Consider the following 25,869-nt stretch of genomic DNA (forward strand, 5'->3'; position numbering starts at 1 on the left):
CTACACAAATTTCTTGCGCGCACTAACGCATGCATGCCTGTGAGATTTGAGAGATTTTCTGTTGGCTTTTAGACATGTTTTAGCTTGAGTTTAGCCCAGTATCTGTCAATTAACTCGAACTCTCGTTTTGGATCACCTTTTCCTTGATAATAGCAACGCGCTGCAACCATTCAACTGAAAAAAGAATTCCCGAAAACGAACTTATTATCGGAGAAACATAGGTTACCGACTTTTGTGCGTTTTTTTTTCTGCGTGAAGCCTGAAATCCCCATTTTTGTCGTCGTGAAACGTGATTTGTCTGCCATGTAGCTACGAGCCACTTTTCCCATTATTATTTTACATCAACCTGTTCATACTACACCAATGATTTCTTTATTTATTCGTGTGTTTAATTCTTCATTTTCAATATGTTTCTCGCTGTCCCATGATAGTGATACGTTCAACACAATATACAGTCAACTCTCGCCTTGCGGACACCTCGCTATCATGGACAACTCGATAATACAGACAGTAGCTAAATCCCCGGCAAAAATAAATTACAGACGTTTGACCGAAAAAAATTCCTGCTATTATGGACCCATGCTACTAAGGACACTGATTCGCGGTCCCGAGGGTGTCCGCAATAAAGGGAGTTGACTGTATTCCTTATTTCAAAACAAAACTTATTTCAAAGTCAAACTTTAAAATCACCAACACGGCGAAATTCCAAATCGACCCGGAACGCAAGGACACCGAGACGAAACGAGTTTCAGTGAAGAACTCTGCATGTGGTGCTCCGTGGCTACACAAATAACGTTGAATTTCAGACCAGTTACGTTAAAAAAAAAAAACCCTCGCTCCTTCTGTTCCTGAAGAAAAGAGAAGCAAATTGCTGTGACAAAGAAATATAAACGTCATTTGACTACCCACGGAGCACCCAAGGGCTCTCCGCTCACGGAGAAACTCGTTTCAAAGGTGTCTGAACGTTCGGTTCGAAATGGAATTCGGTAGTGTTGGTGATTTTAAAGATTGGTTTTGAAATAAGGAATATGTTGTTTTGAACATGTCACGATCGTGGGACAACGAAATGTCCCCTTTAGGCATCGAACCCATAACCTTCCATACACCGGTTGGATGCTTTAAACACTGAACTACATTTGTGATGAGCAGGGACATGTACAAGATCATGTGATAAGCGGCGTCCTGAATACTGCTCAGATGACCTACTGTAGCTCGCCTCCAGTCTCCCGGTAGCTCGGTACTGGGTTGGAGTCCAGTCGGGGATTCGAATTCTCTCTCTTCCATCCCTCGTGACATTTTGAACACTGTATCATTAGTGTGACTCGTCATCATCTAACGCATGCACATTAGCTTTAAGAAGCCATACAATAATACAGCGTAACCTAAAGGTCTCTATTTTAGGCTAGAACAACTGCTACATGTACATGGTTCAGACAAGACGGTTCATTTCTTCAAGTTACACCGTATACTGGTATTCCGTTCCATCCGCCATCAGCAGAATAACATTCTTGTGATTAATCCAAATCAGGCGTATAAGTTTCAGCAGAGCAGGAGACATTCTTGGCGAAGGAGATACAGTGGAGTAAGATCGCACACATTTCAGAGAAGATCCCAGCATACCGAACAACGACGAACCAGTCTATCAACAGGGAAAAATAAATAAAATAAATAAATAAATAAATAAATAAATAAATAAATAAATAAATAAATAAATAAATAAATAAATAAACAAATAACTAACTAAATGAATGAACGAACGAACGAACGAACGAACGAACGAACAAACGAAAGAACGAACGAACGAATGAATGAATGAACAATCAAACTAGAATTAACGGTTTGCTAAGACAGACAAGCAAAACCGAACGATAAAAGCCGACGTCTCGGTGTCATCATGACGCCATTATCAAGGTAACTTGTGGACAAAACGTAAATTGTGAAAAGTACAACACTGCTTTAAATTTACATTTTGTCCGCAAGTAACCTTGAAAATGTCGCGATGACGAGGCCGAAACGTCGGTCTTTATCGTTCGTTTTGCTTGTCTAAACTAGAAGTAATCGCATATTAGTTAGGTACGTTGGATTCTCGTCCTTTGTCTTACAGGGAAGTAAAATGAGGGTTTTTAGGAATTTGGTACCAATAGAGCGTTTTCACATGACGTCACGGCGGCCATGTTGGTGTCCCAAAACAATGAAATGGCGGCCATGTTGGTGTCCCAAACTAAACCTCTGGGAGTTGAACTCTATTTTTATGCAAATACTTTCTTTTGTTTCAGTAAACCAATATGGTCAGTAGTCACGTGAATGAAAACGCTCTATTCCATCAAACACAAACTCTTCACTCATATCACAATGGGCTCCTTTCCATATATTAAAATTCAACTTGACAATGAGGCCAAGAGGTCACAAACAAAAGAAATTCAAGAATCATGTTTATTCGTTTCTGTTGTTTTTGTCCTCTGGACATTGATATCAAGATTTCGAAAGGAGCCTATTTTAGTTTTCGTTTCAAACTTGGTAACAATTCATGCGTGCCCAAATAATTAATTCAAATGGCGCTGAAATGGTACTGGCCAACGAACGGAGAATTACTGAAAAGACTCCACTTGGATACGCAGGACTGTCATGAAATCACAGAAATTCCAAGAGATTACAAAGCCTTCTCCTATCCCGCATGAGAAAATAAACTAAGCAGAGTAGTATTGTAGGCGGGTAAGGTAAGACTGTCTGATGAACCGCTGAGCATTAGTTTGATATTACCCTTAATAGATTCTTTATTGGATTTCTGGAACACAATTTGTGTGTAGAGAGCAAGCAAGACAGTGGAGGCAGCTTGCCCTGGTGAAAAAGAGCGATATCCAAGCGGGATACCCTCAACACTCCCAAACCATGTCCTGGTTGGGCATTTTCTCGGCGCAGCGTAGTTCTTGTAAATTAGTTTTGACCTAAAATAATACTTGCTATTCAACTGGCTGCCGAGAAATGCACTTATTCATCCGCGCAATTCCCATCCGTCTACCCAAACGATCCCATAATCCCTTACTCGTACCAACCTGCCATAGTTTCTGGAGTGGGGAATTAAAACACGACAACGCAATACCATTCAGTAAATGATCCACGGTACAAAGTAGTAACAGGTGAATTGGTTCTACTACTTTCCCGGGTACTTTTAATCCCAACTCATTACCTGCCAGAAACAGATCTTCGAATCTCCAAAGCTGTATGAAGCAAGGACGCGATCGTCTGGTGAGAACGAAAGCGCCGTTACTTGCGATGTGTGAGCAGACACCATCTACAAAGAGAAAGAATTTGTTAACCAACTTTAATGGATGGAATCATCAAAATAAGGGTCCATAACCCTATTAGTGCGCAGAAACTAGCATCATTCATCTTTGGCTGTGGATGGCTTGGATAAAAATGGATTGCAACTAATTTTTTGAAGTTCTGACCTGTGTATTGTAGAGAAGACGCTAAAAACTGATTATAGTTTGTTGCTCTTCAAAGAAATCCCTTCATATTTTCTTCCCGGCGCTCTAACAGCAATTTTATGTTAAAAAAGGGTTCTTTGTCAAATACAACAACAACAACAACAACAAGCTTTACTAAATTAAATATATGAGTAGTTTTAACCAAAATATAGCAAAATCTTCGCCGTGACAGTGCCCCTTTGTTAAAGTGCCATGGACATCAGTTTTTGAACAGTGTTTTCATATTCATGCCAAAAATAATCCCTGTACTAAAACGGGTTGTCTTTACGCGTTTTATAATAAACACAAATTTTGTTTAATTTTCGTTGATTTTCGTAGCTTACCTGGCAACGCGATGATCGTAGATCGTACAAAGCAAGCTGTCCATTCTTAGCTCCCACAGCAAGGCGACGGGACTGGGGCGAGTAACTTACCATGTTAAATCTGACATGATCATGAATAATAAATGTCAGCATTTTACTTACAACCATTTTTACCTTAAACAGCTACAAGAACTCATTCCTCCTTGAGGTAAACTGATATTCTCCAAATTAGTATAATTCTACTTGCTCCATAATAGGGCATTTGCCGTAATAACAAAAGGCAAACTGGCTTCGTATGGGATTAAATTCTTCCTCATTTTTTTCAAAAAATTTACCGCAACGAGCAAGGAGCGTTTAAAATGTCCAATACCTTTTCGTATTATGATTGGAACTCAAGCCTCACCTGCAGAGTCCAGGGAATAATTCAGTCATTCCTTTCTCTTTGAGCTGCCTTTGATCCAAGCAGTAAACCACGATATCAACAACCTAAAAAGAAATCACACAGTAACTACAACGAACCTAAAAATCAGTGAATTATTAGAATAACCATGTAAACTGTCATCGGGGAGAAGAAATTAAACTTATTTAAGTGTTATTTTATAATTTGTGGATTTTCATACAAAAATTATAGAATGCCAACGTTTAAGGACGGTGCCTACTAATACCAAAGTATTTGTGCGCGGTTACGACTATGCAGGAAAAGAAGATCTTTGCAAAGGCTATTGGAATTCAAAAAGGAAATGGCGAATGGGGGTAACCACGCATTTTTTTGAGATAATTGAGCAACAAATATTCTAAAAGCCGTAAAATACAAAGCAATGTGTGGCGTTTTCTACCAAATTGAAGCTTTGCTATCCCTAAAAAATGCATGGTTAGCCCCAATTTTCATTTTGGATACCAAGAGCCCTTGTTAAGTTCTACTTTCTCTGCAAGGTTTTAAGCCGCCCAAAAATATCCCTGTATTAGTAGGCACCACCCATAGGAAACCCGAGTATCTCCTGATGCGCAGAAGGTATGTGCAGTAATAAGAGTAGCCCGCGTCCTTAATATAACTGGTACATACGTCGGTTAGAAGGTCAACAACTTCTTGCTGTGTCTTTTCGACCATGAGGTCAATAATACGCAGTATTTCATGCTTGGCTCGGTTCAATATTGACGTGCTCTGAGCCTCAGCATTCTGGGAAGGCTGGTGACGAACATGACTGTACACCGCAATGGCTGCTGGGGAGGGTTGATTGAAGGAAATGGAGGAAGCCGCTGCCACACTGCGGGCGACCTAGCGAGATACAAAATTATACTTTTATATTTCATCCGCAGTTCAATTATTTCTTCTCATATATCCATCTTTAACGGGTACGCTAAGGACGCTGATCTAAAGCTGTTCATAAACAGCAGCACACGCTAAGAAAACCGAAGATCTGTAACCAGGATTCATAGTAATGATGATAAAACGTTCCCTGATCAAAAGGTTAAAAATATATAAGCTTTCGACAACCGTCCTGTTGTCTTCAACGGATAGAAAAATGTGACTGTACGTATGAATAATTAAAAAGTAGAAGAATAGTGAATGCGAAGAAAATGTAACGGAAGAATGTTGGTGTGTGAAAATTAAAATTTGTTTAAAAGAATACGATACTGATTGGGGAGTGGGCACGAGTTGTTTTCAGCGTCAACAGTTTTCTCAGTATGCCAGGATTCAAGGGTCTTAAGATGGCGTTAATTGGCTTTGCCAACAATAGACGCATGATCAAAGTGAACCTTCAGCGTATATTTTTACTTTCCAGTTGTGTTTTTTCTTTCTGGTTTTAAACGACCTTTACTGTTTTCATTAACTATTCAAAATTTACACATTACCTCCTTTGCAATAGTCGCTATAAATAAAGAAGGTCGTGCTGTGGCAATAAGCGACAGCGCATGTCTCGCAGAGCGATGAGTATCCGCTGACGGAGACAGCGGTAAACCTTTCCTAAATGTGAGATCACGGTTCTTACTGTCAGCGGACAGCTCCAGCAAAGCTATCAGGACTGCTGACACATCCATATAAGGTTCCCAAAGCGTAAAGCCGCGACCAATCAGATCAATAGCTGCTCTTCTGACGGACGTGTGGGCTGTTAGCTGTGAGGAGGGAGGCTTGAGTAAAAGATACATGAGGGCTTTGCCAGTGTGACGCACTGTGGTGTAATCCATAATCACTTCACCACCTGAAAAACATCAAATACAAGCGGAGTTTAGACTGATAGCGGGAAAATAAGACTTGCTTGCTTTAAATTTACCGGTGTGTTCGCTGTGCTTTACAGAATCTTTATTTGACATGACGTAGCAGGGTAGGGTAGGGTGGTATACTATGGATAAGGCTTAAAACGTCTAGTGCAAGCGCAAAATGATTTCTCTAGCGCAGACTCTTTACAGATGGTGTATTATTAGTAAACTGATTGAAACACTGGCGTTCGTGCGGAGTCATGGATGGAAAATTAATTAATTAATTTATTTATTTATTTTAATTTTATTTTATTAGCTTCGCCTATTACATGATACGGAAAAATAAAGGAATAAGTAAAATAAATGATAAATTAGGCAGGGATACCACAACAGCGGTAAGTCAATTACAGGGGTCCCAGAGTTTAAATATGGCGAATAAAAACATTGGTTTAGTGTTTAATGTTTAATGGTTTATTTTCTCAGCCAGGCCTGGGAAACTTTACTTTGGTGTCCTATGGCAGTATACTAGAATAAATTTCGGGTCGGAATTTAATTATCCGATTACGGCACAGTGTAAAGTAGACAGCTGATTAAGTTCTGTTCTTCAGAGGTATCTAGCGTGTTACTAAAAGGCAAAGTAGCAGGCTTTAACCGCGGTTATAACGATATGTTCAAACATGACTTCCTTTTTCTACAGATTAATAGAAGCAGATCATATTGCAAAACTTAACGTTAGGCTGTAAAGCATCGCATTATTTACTGTAAACTAGCTTTTTATTCTCAATGATGTTCAATGTGGTTGGACAACACACAGCGCCTTGCAACAAAGTAGTTTTTAAAGTTACCTTTACGCTACCGACGATGACATTACATGAAAAATCGCACCTTTTTCGTTTACCATTTTTATCATAGGTTTGTATTTTGTAGGTTCTATCTTTTCAATACAACATTGCTTTTCCATTTTATCATAAAGTTGTATTAGAGTTCTATTTACTGTTAGGCGCATTTGAACTTTTTATTTGAAATTTGCGCAATATAAATTGTTACTTATTATTATTGTTATGAAAGCTTTTAGTGGCTATTTGAGCCACATATTTAAACATTAAGCAAAGAGTTAACAGAAGAATAGCACTTACGTCCGCCGAGATCGTTGCGGGCATTTTTACCGCCTTTACCTGGAGTTTCACTCAGTTTCTCAAGGCGCCGTGAACTTGTGCTCATTTTTTTCTCACCACCGCGACTCGAGTAAACCTCAATTTCACGCTGGAACTCTGCGCCAATGACACCCATCAGCACGATAGCGGTTGCTTGGCGACGGCGCATGTCATATTGGAGCAGTTTCTTGACGCTGGTTAAAACAGTATTGACGTCATCTGGTGGAAACAGGACTTCATCGTCAACTCCTTGAACCTCGCCACTGCGCTCTGAGTAATAAAGGAAAGTAAAACTATATTTTTTTCTTCTGGTTTTCGTTACCGGTTCGTACCTCCTGGGTTATAGCCCTTATGGCGGCGCTTGTCTCTTCTTTTTGCCGTATAGCGCAATTGCCCGTTCCGGAGTTCTAATGGAGACTGCGGACGAGTTTTTAAATTTTCATTTCATCAGAAATTGGAGTCCATCACAAGAAGGATCACATTAAAATTAGTCAGTTTACCAAGTTTGAGGTTCTGTCGTTAAGTTGCAACCATGTAAAAGGCTTTCAAAAATCGGAAAAAATTGGAAGAATTGTATGGATTTGGGGGACGCCATCTCAGAATTAGAGACATTTGTACGAAATTTGGGCGACCTTTGACAGGCCATAGCCTGGTACTTCGAAATGAAATACAACCAAACTTGTTAAACTTACTAATTATTATGTGATCTTTCTGGCGATGGGCTTCATTTCTTCACATGATGTAATCTGAAAAATGTGTGAACTAGGGCCCAGTCCCTTTATGAACTTAGGAACGGGCAATTTGATACCTAATCTTCCCTGGACGCATGCTTATTGATTGATCAAACATTCTTGTCCAAAGTGAGGAGATACGGAGACCAGAATTGTTTTTCGTTTCGAAATTTAAAACAAAGAACCGGTTAGAAAGTCAAACGGTTCGAAGTATGCCATTTGAATAGTTCTTGAAATTCTCGTCAACGGGTTGAGGCGATCCGTTTTAATCTCCCGTAACACCACACAACAAATATAAAGGAAACCATGTTCACTGTTGTGTAAAGTTTCCAGTCAAAAAAGGTGTTGCTCACCAACAAAAAGACCTCCCCCCCCCCCCCCCCCCTAACCCACCAAATAAAATGATATGGTTGGGCAAACAAGAAAAGAGAAGTGCTGATTAACAAAAATTCCCGATTACTTACCAAATCCCAAAAGTGGGCTGGGAGGGGCGGGTGAAGCATCAGCCTTTTCCGATCTATCCTCACCCACCCCCGGTGTGTCCAGTATTTTAGGCAATTGTGGAGCCCAGGTTTCTACCACCTGTTTACGGCCCTCGAACCCAATTCTCCGCAGCTCAGCCAACAGAATGGCCTGAGCTCCTTCACGAACCTACAACAGGGGAAAAAAAAGAGACGGGATAATGTCAACACTTCGAAAAACTAGAAAAATAAACAATACTACAGTCTTGTTAAAAGTTACAATACTAGCACACTAAAACAATTTGTAGATATGCTTAGCTGTGGATTGTTTGGATATAATGGAACTGGAACTTGAAAAAAATTGGTAAACGTTTAGAGCTTGGATCATAACCAAAATCGCTGAAAACTAGTTAAGGGTTGGTACTCCTTCAACAAATCCTAAGAACCTTCGTCAGTGGTGCTTTGGAGCATTTTGCTCAAGACGAACACAGAGGAAGGGTGTACATGTTCACAATTTTAGAATAACATTCCAAAAACGCAACGAAAATCCCCGTGACAAAGTCTCTTTGACTTGCAGCTGCCGAAAGCCGACTCTGTGATTGCTCTGATAATCAACTTAACCTTGTAAGGTAGAGTCGCTCTAAGGATTTTTTATGGACCACACCGGCGCTTAACCTAGTTTCTGTAGCATGAAGTGACCACAGTTTTGCTACTTCCCACACGTTAAACCCATTTTCTCTCAAAACAGTCCACGTCAAACAAAACCAGAAATAAACAACTTAATAAATAGAGGGAGGAGTATCAAATATAAACAAAAATATCGTTACCCATAGGCAAGATATAAATCTCAAATTCATCGTTTGCGATAATTTCAGCGCTGTTTCCAGTAATAAAGACGGTTATTCTGTCCAAACCAAACTTCAAAATTGAGAACAAAAAGTAATATGGGCTATGTATCTTTTTAAAACACTATCAAAGAAAATGCTTCGATACTACACACCTCAAGGCATCGATCCTGCCACCTTCTGGCCAGAATGTGCAACAACGGCGGCTTAAAAGATGAAATCTTGAGAATATCAGCCAACAGACAGCAGTGTAATGCAGCCAGCTGACTCCACCCTGCTTTTATATGCGCGCGGTGATTCATGGCAAGCTGTATGTCCATCTCACTCAGTCCGGGTGGTTTATCATTTTCATCGTAGCTCGAAGAGCTTGCGGGAATATCTAAGGCCGTGTTCGTTAAAAGAGCAAGACGCTTTTCCCGAGGGATAAAACTAATCTGATTCATGCTCATGAGAGTGTTAGCAACTGACACAAGACCAACAAGGTGTAGGGTTGTTAGCGCAGAGGAAAGCTGCCAACGCGATTGAAAACACGTTCTCAGAGCTGAAACAACGTGCTCCGAAGACGACTGAGGTTTTGTTTCGCTTGCAGTTCCTTTCTTTGTATCTCTAGTTTCAAGTAACAAGGCTTGGTTGCCAGAGAGTTTTTTCAAAGTGGTTTCAGCATCGTCATTGCTTTCACCACCAACCTCACCATACCACCCGGGTAACATTAATGAAAGCCTGTTTCCCCGAGTGAGCAGTCCAAACGAAACCGGTTTGACCGGTTTTAGCAGGCCCAGTCTTTCCACGCAGACCTCGTCCATGTTAGGATCCAGATCCCAGGAGTGAAGGCAGGATATTATAAGTTGTGCCACGTAATGAGTTTCATTTTTAAAAGAAGACTTCTTGTGGCCCTGTTCTGCGGATGATTTCTGTGGTGAATCGCTCCTGGTCTGTTGAGGTGTTAAAGAATCGCGTTTTCTTCGTTTTCCTCCTACAGCTGTTTTGGAAGTGTCAGCTTTCCCTGCAACTTTAGCTGCGAAAAAAAAATACACATTCTCAGAACAAAATTATAAAAAGGGAGGATGGATAACATTGGTGTGCCACAAGGTCCCCTCACCCGTCCCCTGGGTAACTGGCGAGAGCAAAAATGTTTGTTTAAGATAGAGCTCAAAGAGCCGTTACTTGAAAGTTCGATTTGTAATACTTGACTATTATTATTGGACAATGTATTTCAAAACTTTAAACATTATAAAGAATTTAATATTTGTCTTTCAGAATACGTTAAGATTGAATCGCTATTAAGAAGCATTCTGGAAATAAAATTTTCGGTCCGGGTAAATTTGTGGGACTTATGAGAAATTTAAGAACCATGGAAACCACTAAACATCCGGTCTAACTAAATATTTTGTGATTGAAATGAGAGCTAAATGCAAGATTAGATATAAATAACAACAGCGACGACACTGTAAACAAGATGAAATACATTGGATAGTTACCAGCAAGTAGAGGGTTTTCTTCAGTTAATAAATTGCATATCAGTGCCTCAATATCAAACATAAGGACTTGAATTTCTGGATCTCTCACTCCACACTTAGTAGACATCACCTTGAGAGGTCCACAGGATGTCACCTCGCCATTACCATCACCTAGAAGACAGGAATGGACAGAGGACGGATAAAATAGGGACTGAAAACAAGTACAATGGTGATTGAAGGTAATATTACACGAAACAAAATGGCCGGATTATCAACCATTGGTTCTCTTTCTTCCTGAACACTCCAGGGTTTATTGCAATTGCAGAGCTGCGGAATTGCGGAATTACCACAGAAAAGTTATATGACCCCCCTATATGATTATCAGCACAAAATTTGCATCAGTGTGTCCATTTCGCCATGTAAGAAAACCAATCTTCTATGGCAAAGAGGTTTTTTAAAACTGGAGACTGCTATCCAGAAATATTAATGTTAACACCACCAATGAATACATTGAGCAATTCAAGCCATGTATGACGAAGTTCAAATATCTGTGACAAAAGACCTATTTCTATATCCTGAGAATCCCATTCGACCGCTTAAATGGATTTGCTGGACGTAATTTTTGCAGCAACAATTTCTGGCAAGCATTTATAAAGTTTGGGAATTGCATACTACGTTCTGCGCAACGGTAATGTGGCATGGGGTGTCTGTATTTTCAGAGTAAGGGAGCTCAGTAAGAACTCCCTTACTAGTTCCAATGAACACATAATTTAATAGTGAAATTTGAACATTGTGGCTCCTGACTTGTGATGCGTTTACCTCGGTGTAAGAACCTGTCAGGGTTTTTTTTTTTTTTTACATGTTGTCGGTTATTTTTTCCTTTGTTTTACGTTAGCTACGAGTTTTACAGGTTCTTCTTACTCCAAGAGGTTTTTCTCTGGTTACTCCGGTTTTCCCCTCTCCTCAACCAACCAAGCAACATTTCCAAATTCCACTTCGATCTGGATTATCATTAAGCACTTTATCATGAGCCTCTGACTCGGGAAATTTAGCAAGCACTTCCCATGTTATTGACATTAAATAAATAAATTACTTAATTGCGACGAGATTTAAAAAAAAAAAAACCTGAAACAGAACTGCAACAAAACAGACAGAAGTGTCCCTCCGAAGCGGATTATGTTGTACCCTTTGCCTTTCAACTCCACTCACCTGATAATTTTGGAGACGATGAAGGGCTGGATGTGACTTGCTGGCTGTTTTTTCTGAGTTTCTTTACTGCAGCAGAGGCAGCACTAGTCGGTAGGTTAGAAGTGATGTGGCTGATCTTACGACCCAACGAGCTCTTAGATTTGGAAGGTACACTAGCTGAACTGGATTTCTTCTCTTCATCGCACGCTGCTAAGATGTTCAGAGCAACTTGGCCGCTCACACACCTATCAAGGTGACCTGAAAAAATGAAATTCAACCCAAATATAACGCTACCGTTGATACCGATAACGTAGCCTCCCTCGCAGACGCTCTTTGGCTCGCAACGGGAGGAAAGATTGCGTGACGAGCCGAAAGAGCGTCTGCGAGGGAGGCTACCGATGACGCTGTTATCTGTAAATCTAGCATTAATTCTTTCAAAGTCGCATTCTTAAGTTATTTGCTCTCGAAGTAGCATTAATTGAATCAATATCGCCCTTTTCTTTTAATTCTAGTGAATAGTCTCAGCTTATTATATGTGCAGTATATTCGAAGATTTTTTCTGTTAGTGTATAAGTTTTAAATTCATGAAAGTAGCCGAGAGTAGCCCTAGAATGGGAAAAAAGTTTTCCCCTGCTACTATCCCACTGTCGTTTAGCTTTTTTGTTTGTTTCTTCCATTGCGTAGATGGTTAAAAAATATCATTAACCCGTTAAACCTTAAACCTACCCCCTGCTACAGACACCAGAGTCGTGAAAATACAAAGAAGGGTTACTGGTAGCCTCCCCGGACGGGTGGGGTATGTGCGGCCCCATAGGGTTAGGTGAGCCGTTTTGGTCTAAAATAGCGTATAGATTTTAACCGCCATTTTGGTGTAAAGTCTGAAAACGGCTATGGATTCTACTCAGTACCCTGAGAGCAGTGGTTTCTTCACCGGACGCTACGCTAGCAGGATAGGATTTTACAGAAACGGGTATGGATTCTGAAAAAGATACCGGAAAATTACAAATTGTTTTGGTCTGAAACAGGGTAAGGGTTTGGAGAACCGAGCCTCACATCCCATCAAAAGTTCCAAGGAGGACTCCGTCGGGATTGGTAGAAAGAAAATCCTCTACTAAGGATCCTTCCTGAGGCGGGGGCCACAGTGTTCCTCAGGGTATGTGATGGGAGGTACGTTTTGCCTCACCTTTTATTTCAACCGAATCTTTTGGGAAAGTAGTAGGTCAGCAAACAGACTAAACGGGAGCTAAGTTTACTGGTAACATGCAGCATTCACACCTGACCACAGTTTGATTGTGGGTCATGATCTCCCTAGACCAAAATAATCAAAGTCTTATCAGAGGTCTTTTTCATCCACACAGTGAGAATACGGAACGCTCTAGCTGTAACTAGTAACTATCTCTTTCAGTTCATTCAAGGCTCACCTACTCAGTTACTATAAGCAATCACTCTGTAAATCATATGACTCTGAAGATCCTCGCTCATTTAAGTCTATCTGCACAAGTTGCAACAACGCCCGTAATCTGACAAGAAACATTGCTTGTTGCTACTAACTACTCGTTAATTCTATTGCAATTTTTATTTCAATTTTATGTGCTCCGGGCCCGCAGTAATTGGCGTAAGCTGTTGCGGAGTCCCTGCCTGTATTGCATCATTTACATTTTTTGTTTTGTTAATGTAATCTACATTAAGTTGGCGAAGCTAATAAAATAAACATTTCGGGATTAAAATATTTGCACACTCTCGGGCAGTACATAATACATTGTTTAACAGCTCCACTTCTCTCCTTGTAGTTCCTCTCACCTGTTTCCATCTGCCAAACGTATACTGAACCGTCCGTGCAGCCAACAACTAGAAAATCATCCAAAGCCCGCCATTTTATCGTCTCCACCGGAAATGAGTGAAGCGAAGCCAGCATAATGCACTTCCGCTCACGGAGTCCAAGTAACGCAACCGAGTGGTCCTGGGCTACAGAACAGATGCAGGACTGGACACGATTCTATGAAGATTACGAAGAAAGTCGTATTAACTCAACAGAAAATAAATAAGTAACCATTTTAAATAGAACAGCAGATAACTATCACAGATTGTCAATTGAGAATCTATTATTTTGTTTGACGCTGAAGACAACTGCGTTTATTACCAACAGTTGCCAGTTATATACATGTATGACACGTGTTTACCGACTGCGGATGAAAGATATATAGAAGAAAAGATTCTCGCAGTTATCTACACAACCAGACTGCTGCGAATAAACATGCAAAAATTCAGGCTTGAACGGGATTTGAACCCATGACCTCTGGTTGCGTTGATAAATAATGCCATAAACTTACACTGCAGTCAGGTGGAGTACAGATAAGACGCAGCAATTCCCCTCCATGGGTAGAAAAAGTGTACAACAGGTCTCCAGTGAAGATATCCCAGAGTTTAACAGAGAAATCAGCTCCACCTGATACTAGGAACTCCCTGTCATAGCGAGGGTATTCATCATGAGGGTACAGCAGACAGGTCACTCGGCCTCTGTGTCCTAATAGCACCCGATGTGTTGGCCACCCTGACAAACGAGGATCCCAAATGTAAGTGAACTAAGCAAATACGGAATTTGGAGGGCCAATTAATCTTGGTTAATGGGAAGAATTGTTAGTCAATTTACTACGGTAAAACAAACACTCTTATCGGAAAACTACAAAGTTTGTCTCATAAATTATTTTTAAACATTGAAGCATTCGCAGTACCTGCCTTGATTTTGCAAAGCAAAATACAGAGAAGTGAGGAATCTAACAATCTGCACCCAAAACTTACGGCAAGTTTCAACATGCTGGAAACTAGAAATATTGTGTCTTTTGGTATTTATTCTGACCTCTGTGAAACTCACTTTCGTTAACAGGTTCGAAAGTGCCAAGATGCATACAGAAATGCATTGGCTTGTCAAATATACCAGCAAAGAGTCGCAATTATCAGAGCAACTTGCACCACTGAACTTCCATGTACTTTTTAGCTTTTCATGCGACTCGAGTGAATGCCTTCACAAGTTGGTGCAAAACTTCAAAGTTTACTTTCGTTCTTGAATGATCTGAGTGTACCATACTTATTGTAATTCAAACCTTTTTGGTTTTCATTCGTGGCGACAATAAATACAACGAGATACATGTAATGCCGACTAAGAGATTAATAGGGTAAAAAACCTTCACAATCGAGAAACTGGTGGAAGCCTTGAACTTTCTATCGGTTGCACAGTTCGAACGACCGGGACTCGCTGCTACAAGCCACTCAGTTTTAAGTAACACAACTTTATCATTGGCTATTCAAGTTTAATGCGCAGGTTACTTCAGAATGGTTTATTAACTTTTCAGTTTAAAATTCGCGAAGTGCACTCTGTATTAAATTGACAGTAAATAAATTTTAAAGAATAATTACTGTTTTAAACAACGTATAAACAAATAATGGCAGTTGTACCTGATCCTGGTAGCTGAAGTAACTGTGCAATAGCTGCTCGAGCGGCTGATATTATAACAATGGAGCCATCCTCTCGTCCACACACAATACAGTCTTGAGCGGGTAAATACAGTGATGCGCTAACTGGAATGGCTCCTCCAAAATCATCCTAAGTGCAAACAGCGTTCTCTCTTAGCAAATAGAAGTGGTTCAACATGGACAACAATTTAAAAATGAAAAGACAGATGACGCACTAGTGCATTTGATCTTATTCCACTATGACTTGGTTTCAACTTTGAGTGAGCTAACCTCCATGCGCATACGGGGAAAATATTTCGTAGCGGGATTGCGAACGCAAGCCTCGTGGTTTCGCCCCTCAGTTGACGCACTCTACCGCCAAAAATTTGCCATGCAATCCCCCTAGATACGATTTACGATTTAGATACGATTAAGCTCAGAATGAGCTTGATTTACACAGAAAGAGAGACAAAAAGTTCCAAAACAAAAAACTTGTTCAGATAAGCCCATGTTGTACTTCTGGAAACCCAACGCGATATTCGCTTCGAGCAAAGCTACAGTACTCGATACCTGGCAACGAAAAATACTACTCGATGTGGAGTCATTCTGAGGAACATTACTTTACCCGAAAGATTCAGAGTTTTCAAAAACTTCGCTGTCACGAAAAACTATTGAGAGAGCTATTACGAAAACGAAGAACCGGTAAATCTTGGTCAAAAATATATTTCAATGCAACTTCACTATCAAGGATGCATGCAAACGGCTGACATTTCAGACTAAAAGGAAGCCTCCTCGGATTTTGGCCTCTGGGCCAAAACGCTGCCCTGGGCGAATACAACCTACACGCACGCCTCAAACTTGAGCTGTTTGGATGTGTGACTAGATACTACTAACACTTACTAGTGAGTCAATCAGTCCACACGGCTTCACTGTCATTTCCCAACAGTCAGCATAACTACACGATACCACAGGCGAAATACCTAAAACGTTACAAATTATTCTAGTCACTGTAGCTGTACATAGGATTAAATGTAAATTTGCCTGCAATTTATTCTATGAGCTCTTGACCACTGATTTCGTAGTTTGTTTCATGTATATAATATGAAAATGAACAGTTTTAAAATTAATTAATATGTTGCTAAACCCTATGACTGCCGGTTTACAAAGACTGTGCAATGTGCTTCAGACACTAAGAGACATGCCCTGACTGAGTCTATCTCTTATTTTCTATCCTTAGATTGTGCAAGCTCGCATTCCAACTTACAGATCTTAGCATAAAAAAATGGCAGTTGTAACTGGGCAGACATACGTGTATAATAAGCCTTTTTGTTTTTGGCAAAATAGCAATTCAACCTTAAATGTACCTTTTGCACTGGTATTGAAAGTTTGAGTTGTTTTAAACAGGTCATCATCCAGCTTCCACACACTGACACTAGAATACATATAACAATGCATTACAATGGAGTATGACTTAATCTTGCATTTATAGAAAGGTGGCAAGCATTAGAGGGTTTCAATGTGTAAAACCAGTATGATTGTATCAACTAGTCTTCTGCCACAAAGTTTATAATCCTACTAGCTCAAGGCTGTACTCAGCTTTTATTTAAACAATGAAGTGCTTCTGTTGAGGGACTCAACGGTGACAACTGTCCGCAGAAATTGGATGTTTTAACACCAATTTGAGGCCTTTTTGGCTAGTTTTAGAAACATCAAATATTGCAATAATTATCACTGGACAATTGATTTTAATAATAAAAACATGCACATCACGTCAGCTGAAAAACTGATAATAATTTTTATTATGGGCTCAACAGATGTGTAACCAAACTAGAATACCTTCCATTTGATCCTCCTCTTAACAACAACTTGTAGAAAGGTCCTCTTCGACCGTAGGAGAAGAACATTGCTGGATCAAAATCTGGAACACCACTCTGCAATAAAAATAGGTAGTTTACTGTAATCATTTTTCACTTCAATGCAAAATCCTACCACCTGTAGTACTCGTAGTAGTTGGAACTAGAAGAAAGCCCAGGGTCCCCCTCCCCTCTCTCTGGTCAAAGAAAATAAGGCTAAGATCAAAGGGCTGACATTTGTTCAATTCTGTAACCTTAAAGTGAGTTCTGGTCCACCACTGATAAGAAACGCAAACTGTTTGCTTTCACATCTCCTATTGGTACTCAATGGGTGACTAGCTGACCCACCCCTTCCCCCCACTTTCTCTCTCCACCACTCCCTTGAAATATTTACATTTGGTACTGTACCTGTTGATTAGGCTTCTCAAACACATGAATGACTGTTGGATCCTTGAGAGAAGCACCTACAGAGGGAATGTTAATTGAAATGAAAACACTTGCCATGCAACACACCAAACCAAAAACAGACAGCAACACCAGACAAAAGCTAATCAGCTGTGGAGTAGAATAATGCAAAACAAGAATCACATTAGGCCTTATCTAGTTTACAAACTGCTACACTGCCTTAGTTTAATGGAAATTACTCCTGGTACAATGTACATGTCATTTACCACATATTTATACAACAAGCATTTTGTGGCAATTACATGAAGCATCATTCTATAGATTCACTTGGAATCATGGACCTTGTTTCCCAGCAGGATATCTTGGCAGATCACTGTGCTATTGATATCTAAACATGCCAGAAAGTGTCCCCTAAATTACATGTACATATTATGTAGCTAGCTTTGGGCCAGCGTGGTAGCTCAGTGACTTGTACAGGGCGTACTTATGATTTGTGGGATTGTAACTTACATGGTACATAGTTAAAAAAAAAAACACCCTGGCTCTTGTGAACTGACACGTTTGCTTGTGGCTTGATCAAATAGCATCAGTCATAGTAAGGGTATGTTTATATCACTAGACAGGGCATCGACAGATTTACCAATTTAGTTTTCATGTAGTATACACTGTAAAAACAGAAAGTATTAATTAAAGTACTCAGGAATTTAACAACATTTCTGCCTGTAATCTGAGTACACATTGATTACAATGAGTTAAACTGACCCTGCCTTTGGTCTGAAACTCCAGGGCAGCACCTGTGAGTTTACAAGACAAAACAGAAAATGAATAATAAGCATTCCTTTCAGGAATGTGTGTTGTCCAATGTAAACCCTGTTTTGAGCAGTCCACAATAATGGTGTGTTCTCCAAGAAGGACACGTTGCTTTGTGCTAAGTGAGCAATGAGCACTTCAACACAAAAGTACAGTAATACACATATAAATTTTAGTCATCATGAAATGCAATTTGTTGGCAAACTGCCATCACTACAGTGTACGTGAATGTCTTCACTCTAGGGAATGAAGCGTGGAGCAAAAAGAAGACTCGCTTTGAGCATCATGTAATGATACATTGTAAATACAGTAAATTAAAGGAGAGGTGTAGCTTTCTTTCAAACTGTGCATTGAATTTGCATGCAGCAGACAACCTAATTGGCAGCTAGATGATATTACAAGCATGTTTTTGTTCTTGCTTGACTAACTCTGGTGGACTGCTTACAGTGTTGTACTAAAAAAACAAAAACAGTGAATATTTACAAGTCATGTACTTACTTTGCTGGGAGCTTGTATAAGTACCCTTTTCCATCCTTTGAACAAAGCAGTGCAGTGTATTAATTTGTATTTTTATTTATGATTAGATATGGTAAAAAAAAAAAAAAATGAAACCATCCAAATTGCTTTTACAGTGAATAACTGAAGGTCTTTTGTGTACAAGTGCACAAGCTGATTATTCTGGTCAAAAAAAAAAAAAACCTCAGCAAGGAGTTGCATTTTTATGAACTGTAACGAAACAAATCCTAAGAGGGTAAACTTCCAACAATTTCTAATAACTTAAAGGTTATAATGGCTGACAGTAGTACTATATTGTTTGGTAGTGTAGATGTAGATTGATCTCTGTGGACATAGCAAAATCATAAGAAAACTATAGTATTCAACCAACTGACAATAATTAATTAGCCAGTTTCTGATAAGCCAATACAGGTAGTACTAGATTCAGAACTTTTTGATGCAGTTATTAAATTGTCTTCCTTTCATTTTAGCATACAGTAAGCTTGAATTGAATCTTACTCTGGTCCAAACTAGAACACAGTCTGCTGCAACAAAGTCCCCTCCCATCCAGACCTGACCTGGTGGACTGGTAATTGTAGCCAGGAATTTAAAGTCTCCAGCATCATACATCTGGAGTGTAAAAACAAAGAAAAACCAGTTAAAAATAGATTACAAACTGACAGTGAAAATGAAAATTTGTTGATCAAATACATGTAAATCGAATAAAAAATTTCCAACTGGATTCAGCCTTTGGTTATTTAAAATATCAAAAGTGGTATTTCACATGCATATGTAAAGTGGTCTACAATTTCTTTCTGTGATATACCAAGGGTTAAAAAACATGTACAGGCTCACATTACATGTACGTTGGGTTTCACTCTCCAAAGGCATAGCATCTCACCCAGGGATGGAAGGGAAGGGGGAAGGGGAGGTGGGGTGGGGTGACATGTTCCCAGTCACTTCATTCTGGTACAGAAGTACAACCTTAGTCTGTACTGGCCATAGAAAGGACCCAGGCCCTGAAAAGCCGTCTGGTCTTTTCAGTCTATTCATATCCATGGTTCATACAGGTTTGATAACTTATTATTCAAGGATTTTTCCAGGACTTTTAACAACATTCAAGGAGTCCGTTTATACAGGCACAACTTAAATATTTTCCACAGTTGCTCCAAAAAAGCAATCACCTCAAAGTGCAAATAATGTCTTTCAACCAAATGAAAACAACTATTTCCTTTGCAATCTTTACAATTTGTTTAAGAAGGACCAAAGTTAATACATTTCGTGCTTCAAGCTACATTTCCCTCACGGCTTTACCTGTTAAGAAGGGGGCTACACAAGACAACTGGGAAAAAGTCATTAAAGGCATGGTTGAAAACTTTGAATAACAAACACTAAATTGTCCTGCTATAAAAACCTTAGCCGTTTTCAAAGAGACTATAAATCCATTTCTCAACTGATGCTATATATTAATGCAACCTTTTGATGTTAATGAGCTTGATTTGCTGTATTCTCAAGTCTTCAAGACCTTTTTCATAAAATTCAAGCACTGCTTCTTCAAATTCAAGGAGTTTTAAAGGAAAAAACCATTTTCAAGGAGTTTTCAAGGACCTGGCAGTTTTTCAAGGAGTATTCCAGGCCTGTGCGAACCATGATACCTGTACCTCATGCAGATCTACATGTATGTCTAAAACCAAAAACAAAAAATATTCACTTGAAATTATCTGTGACCACAGCATGCACATATACAATTCATTGCCCACAACATACAGTAACATACCAGCCATTCCTGTGGACATATAACAAGTATGCTTCTCTGTGTAAAAGGATTACAACAAATCCCAGTAGCTTTAGCATTTGTGATCTGCTTCAGCTCCTGTTCATATGTAGGCTCACTGTACTGTGAGGGAAAATAAAATCATAATAACATGCTTACTGTAGTCGAAATACGTATGCATATTCCAAACAATTTCTTTCAAAATGGCTAACAGAAAAGATTTACTAAGAGTGCAGTTGTCCAGTGTAAACACCATAAACACTAAATAATGGTACAGTGTAAATGATGTAATTATGGTTTTAGATGTGTAAACCAATGGTTATCAATGTTTAACTAACAAAGTAACTTTACTTAAAAACACTACAGTTTTGTTGTAAATATGTTGACTTCATACATTATTACTACGCTGTAAGGATCATCATTGAAACAAAATGTTCTAATTAGTACTTACGTAGATGAGCTGTAAGTAAGAAGTAAAAAAAATGTTACACCATATAATACTGTACAAAGACTGTACCTTGGAATCGACAGTTGATTTTAGCATCCAAATGTTAAGCATACCAGACAAAGAGACAGCAACAACAACATCCTCTGAGAAAAAGAGAATTATTAATGACATTGATTGAATACCTTATCTAAACTTTGATTATTATCACATTTTTTTTTGACATCATTTTCTTGTAAATACTAAATAAATAAAAGTCACATACATGTTCATGTACCAAATTAATCTGAATTAGTTTTTCTCCAAAAAAAAAAAAAAATGTCAAACAACCAGCTCCCTCAAATATGATTATGTACATGTGTAACATTATTAAGTAAGATTTGCAACTAGGGTACATTGCTTCATGAATGTTTGCAAGCTAACGGTCCTAGTGAGCAGTTTTATTCTGGAGCAAGGCTCCGCCTCCAAACTACACTGTAAACAGGTTGTCTTCATGTCAGACAACATCACCAACACAAAGGGTTTGCAGGACCACTCTCTCATGAATCTGGATGTTTAAACTAGGTACTAATGAAGTCTGATTTATTTCAAATTAAGGACGGTGCCTACTACTACAAAAATATTTTATTTTTGTGTGGTTTGCGAATACGTGGGGAAAGCAGATCTTAGCAAAGGCTACTGAAATCCAAAAAGAAAATTGGGGGTAACCATGCACCTTTTTTTTTAGAGATAATTAAGCAACAATTATTCTAAAATAACAGAAAAACACAAAGCCATGTATGGCTTTTTTTCCAAATTAAAGCTTTAGTATTTCTGAAAAATGCATGGCTACCCCAAATTTTCTTTTTGGATACCAAGAGTACTTGCTAAGCTCTGCTTTCTCCACATAGTTTTAAACTGCACAAAAATATCCCTGTATTAGTAGGCACCACCCATAGGAAACCCGAGTTTCATGAGATGTGTAGAAAGGTATGTGCAGGAACAAAAGTAGGCACCGTTCTTAATTTTTGTTTTTATTTTACCTGGTCGCCTTGCGGGCCTCACAACACATGCACAACTGATCCAGTTGGTAGCTGATGGAGAACGAAGAGTGTACAACACCTATAGACAACAACAAATACTAAAATGAACAGAAACCATTTCTACTGAGTGCTGGCTGCATTTCCATTACAGTACATAATGATTATTTTTGAAAAGCAGATCTTTTCTGCCACTATGTAATGTACTATTTATTTTAAGCAAATTGGAAAAAATATACATAAAAATCCATACCATACCACGGACGGCTTTTAAGATTTCCAAAGGGGAGGGGGGGTTCAAGATTATGGAATTCTGAGGGAATGAGGGGGGGGGGGGGTATTTACGATTGGATATCCGAAGGCACTGATGAATTCCACAGGTGGGATTTCTGGAGTAGAAAGTGTAGAGTGAGTTCCTTGAAAACGCTATTGTAGTGGACTTTTGTAGTTCGTAAATAAAATTATCCACGAACGTATGACCGCGGAAGCAGAAGACAAGCGTCGATAGATCATGATACATTTCATGTACACTACATGAGGCATATGGGTTGAGAACACTTTTCGTTCACACTACATGACGTATTAAAGGACGCAACGAGACTCAACGGTATATTTGACCGCTGAAAGATTTTAACTGTCTGAATTTGAGTTATTCTGCTTTGAAAACGTCAAAACAGCACAAGAAAACAAAAAGGAGTAAAACTGCCGGAAATGGTGTTTATTATTATAGCCAATTTCGGACTTAAAAAGAAGTTTTCACAGCCTGGCCACTAGCGGTAGGTTTTTCTTGACGCTGAAGAGAAAAGCTTGTCGCCAAGCGCCGCTAGATCACAGCCCTGAGGAGGCATAAATTCATGTTCGTTTGTTCATATAGGCGTTGCTAAAGTCGAAAATGTACTTACCAGAAAAACCGGAAATTCTGAAGGGGAGGGGGGGGGGGGGGGGTTCACGATTATGGAATTCTGAGGGCATGGGGGGGGGGGGTGACGCATTTTGGAATTTCCGAAGGCAAGGGGGGGTTAAAACATGGAAGCCGTCCGTTGTTGGGTATGGATATTTTCTGAAATTGCCCATTAGGTTTCATTATTAATTTTCCTTTCTTGTTACACTGTATCTGCTGTCACCTGGCACACCATCCTAACTCTGAGGTTTTGTGTTTGACATGCCTGCCAGACAGACTGCCCAAGGTTGTGGGTTGCAACTGTCGAACAAAAGCTTCCCTTTTTAGCCAAGTGTTCATTTTTTTTTTCAAATATCCCTTGATACAGCAGCTGCCTGAAGGGATTTATTAATTTTATTCAATATACCCTTGACCATTACAGTACAGTACTGTACATCTAATGAACATAATTTATATTTTCATGTAAAGGTGGATTATTTTATTACATGACTTAAATGTGTACATATTAAATACCTCAAGCGATAAGGCGTCAAGGATGTAAATATCAGAATAGCTGCCATAGCAAACAACACGCCACTCTTTTCCTGTGCCAATGGTGACATGAAAAGACTGAAAGGAAAGAATATTAACCAGTGTTATAAAATAATCAAACACACTCATGTTCTGTTTGGTTGAAAGCTGGGGATATTTCTTAAACTCAGGAAATCGACAAAAAAAATGTTCATGAAAGTTTTGACAGAATTTAAAGAAAACATGTAGAAACTTGGAAGAATTCAAAACAGCAGAGGAAATTACAGTGTACATGTATATTAAAAAAATTTATAATAAACAATATTCCAATTGATTGGGTTAAATATGTTGCCACAAGTACTGTGTAGAGAATTTAAGCAAATACGTCTGAGGACAATGAATGGCAACCAGACATTGAATGTCTCCCTTGCAAACACCCTTGATGTGCATAAATGAGCACTTTTAGGTTTATATTTCGTACAGTGACACTCACTCACCAACAGAGCCAAATGCATCCCAGGGATAACGTTAGTTTGTATACAAATGCCATCATCTGTATCCCACAAACACAGCTCTCTAAAGAAACAAATTTAACAAAATGTGACCTAACGGCAAACTAAAAAAAAAAAAAAACAACACTTGGCAAATTTGGGGGTTTTTCTGACTTTTTGGACAAAAAAGCAAATACATGCCCCATTAGCAGGAAATCTTTCAATCCCCTATACCAAAAAATATGGCGACTAGTTTACCCGTAATTCATAGCTTATGTAAACCCTAAAAAGGCACAGAAATGTTCTAAAGTCGTCAAACCTACATGTACTTGTAACATACACAATGTTGTTAGTAGTCCGGGACAAATTTGGCAAAAAATATGGCTTTCTATGAGCCTATTGGCTGTGCTACATGAACGTTAACAAGGGATTTTCAATATTAGTAAAATACACAGCTGCCATCTTTTTCCACGCGATGGATTCATATACTGATTACATAATCTTCAGTTACCCATTGTCTGCTGCACTGATGATGCTTGACTGATTATCCCAGCCATCAGTCACTTTTGTAAGTGCTGTTACCTTTGCTGAATGGGCAAATATTAGGTTCCTTGGGATGATCTGCAGCAAAAGGAAATTGGATATATTTATAGCATGCTGCAGGGATGTCTGCAATAGAGACATGCTTGCAACTGGTCTGCTAACCGACAACTGGGAACCACTTACTGCAGATTGAGACAAATAATGGAAGACCATGCACAATCAGGCACAGGACAAAATTGAAAGCCGAAGCTGACGCAAAGCGACCAATGAGAAAGGCTGCTGCAAAGACAGCAGCATCAGGCTATATCTTTGGGGACTGTAGCCATGTCTGTCGTTCACAAATTGGAATAAATAGCTGCTGATGAAAATGTTTGCAAATGCTCTAAGTCAAGGACAACAGTCCGACAACTGCCCACTACTGACAAATTTCACATCATTTGACATCGATTTTGTAATTTTCATACATGTACATGGCAGCGTAAAATTCCAGTTCCCTGACGGTTTTGCTGACATTTTTTAGATGTTTTCAGTTTTACCAATTGACGAACACATGATTGGAGAAACAGGTACACATCTTAGTTGACTCCCACCTTGTGGAACTCAATTACGGCTGAGTAGAGAATTTCAAGAGGAGAAAATTTATTTTTCTTACAGTTAATTGAAATGGTGTTTGCTACTGGTCATTTGGATGGTATAATGCTCACCCACTGAAATATTAATAAACTAAAAAATTAAAGCTATTTTTAAACTATGAAGTGCTTATCTATATCTTAGAAGTGTGAAAAATTGAGAGGAGGGAGGGAGGGATGAAACAGTTGCAATTTGTCCTTCAAAGCTCCAGAAAAGTATATGTTTTCTGTTTTCTGCAACATGCATGTAGAAGGAAGGTCAAATGATTTTACATACAAGGTACAAGTAGTGTACATGAAATTACACGCATGGTCTGGCATGGATCCATAAAAAAAATAAGCTTACTAACCATTCTGGACAAAAAAGCATGTAAATACAGAAAAATAAACCTAAACCAACCTGCATATGAAACATATCCTTGACAAAATTAAACTAAAAACAAGCTGAATTTTTGCAGAAAGCCGGGGATGATTTTGTACTGCAGCCCTGCTATAAATTAATAACATGGCCTTACTTTGATCACGCCATCCTCCGCGAACCTTAGGTCCCAGATACCAAGCTGCCCATCTGTAGATCCAGTAACGATTGTTTTCTGATCATAAGTGGTTATTATACATGAAATACAATGAGAAGGCGGCGTACTTCCCCACAAAACAACAGGAACCACGGACGAAGACGACATCTTGTTTCATCTTGTCAACATCTCGTCGAGCCCTCA

At 39.1% G+C, this 25,869-nt stretch overlaps 1 protein-coding gene across 2 annotated transcripts; it reads right to left on the reverse strand.

The window, feature by feature from the left end:
• Positions 1 to 356: 356 nt before the first annotated feature.
• Positions 357 to 25,869, reverse strand: LOC146459633 (WD repeat-containing protein 7-like). 2 transcript variants are annotated; one of them, XM_085089214.1, is made up of 28 exons: positions 25,666 to 25,869; positions 24,490 to 24,599; positions 23,985 to 24,063; positions 23,491 to 23,586; positions 22,080 to 22,158; positions 21,130 to 21,203; positions 20,616 to 20,735; positions 19,358 to 19,468; positions 18,842 to 18,876; positions 18,296 to 18,327; positions 17,537 to 17,592; positions 17,112 to 17,206; positions 16,640 to 16,707; positions 16,176 to 16,255; positions 15,279 to 15,426; positions 14,156 to 14,376; positions 13,626 to 13,821; positions 11,847 to 12,083; positions 10,659 to 10,808; positions 9,336 to 10,195; positions 8,339 to 8,525; positions 7,165 to 7,413; positions 5,645 to 5,991; positions 4,854 to 5,066; positions 4,194 to 4,276; positions 3,812 to 3,911; positions 3,188 to 3,292; positions 357 to 1,639 (listed from the first exon to the last, which is right to left on the reverse strand). In XM_085089214.1, exons 1-28 carry the CDS (start codon positions 25,831 to 25,833, stop codon positions 1,457 to 1,459), a joined length of 4,482 nt encoding a protein of 1,493 aa, XP_084945340.1. In that variant the 5' UTR covers positions 25,834 to 25,869; the 3' UTR covers positions 357 to 1,456. The 2 variants fall into 2 exon arrangements, with proteins under 2 accessions (XP_084945340.1, XP_084945339.1); XM_085089213.1 differs by having other exon boundaries at positions 7,126 to 7,413.

Source organism: Pavona decussata, unplaced genomic scaffold (genome assembly GCF_977016875.1).
Source record: "Pavona decussata unplaced genomic scaffold, jaPavDecu1.1 SCAFFOLD_218, whole genome shotgun sequence".
Lineage (NCBI taxonomy): Eukaryota > Metazoa > Cnidaria > Anthozoa > Scleractinia > Agariciidae > Pavona > Pavona decussata.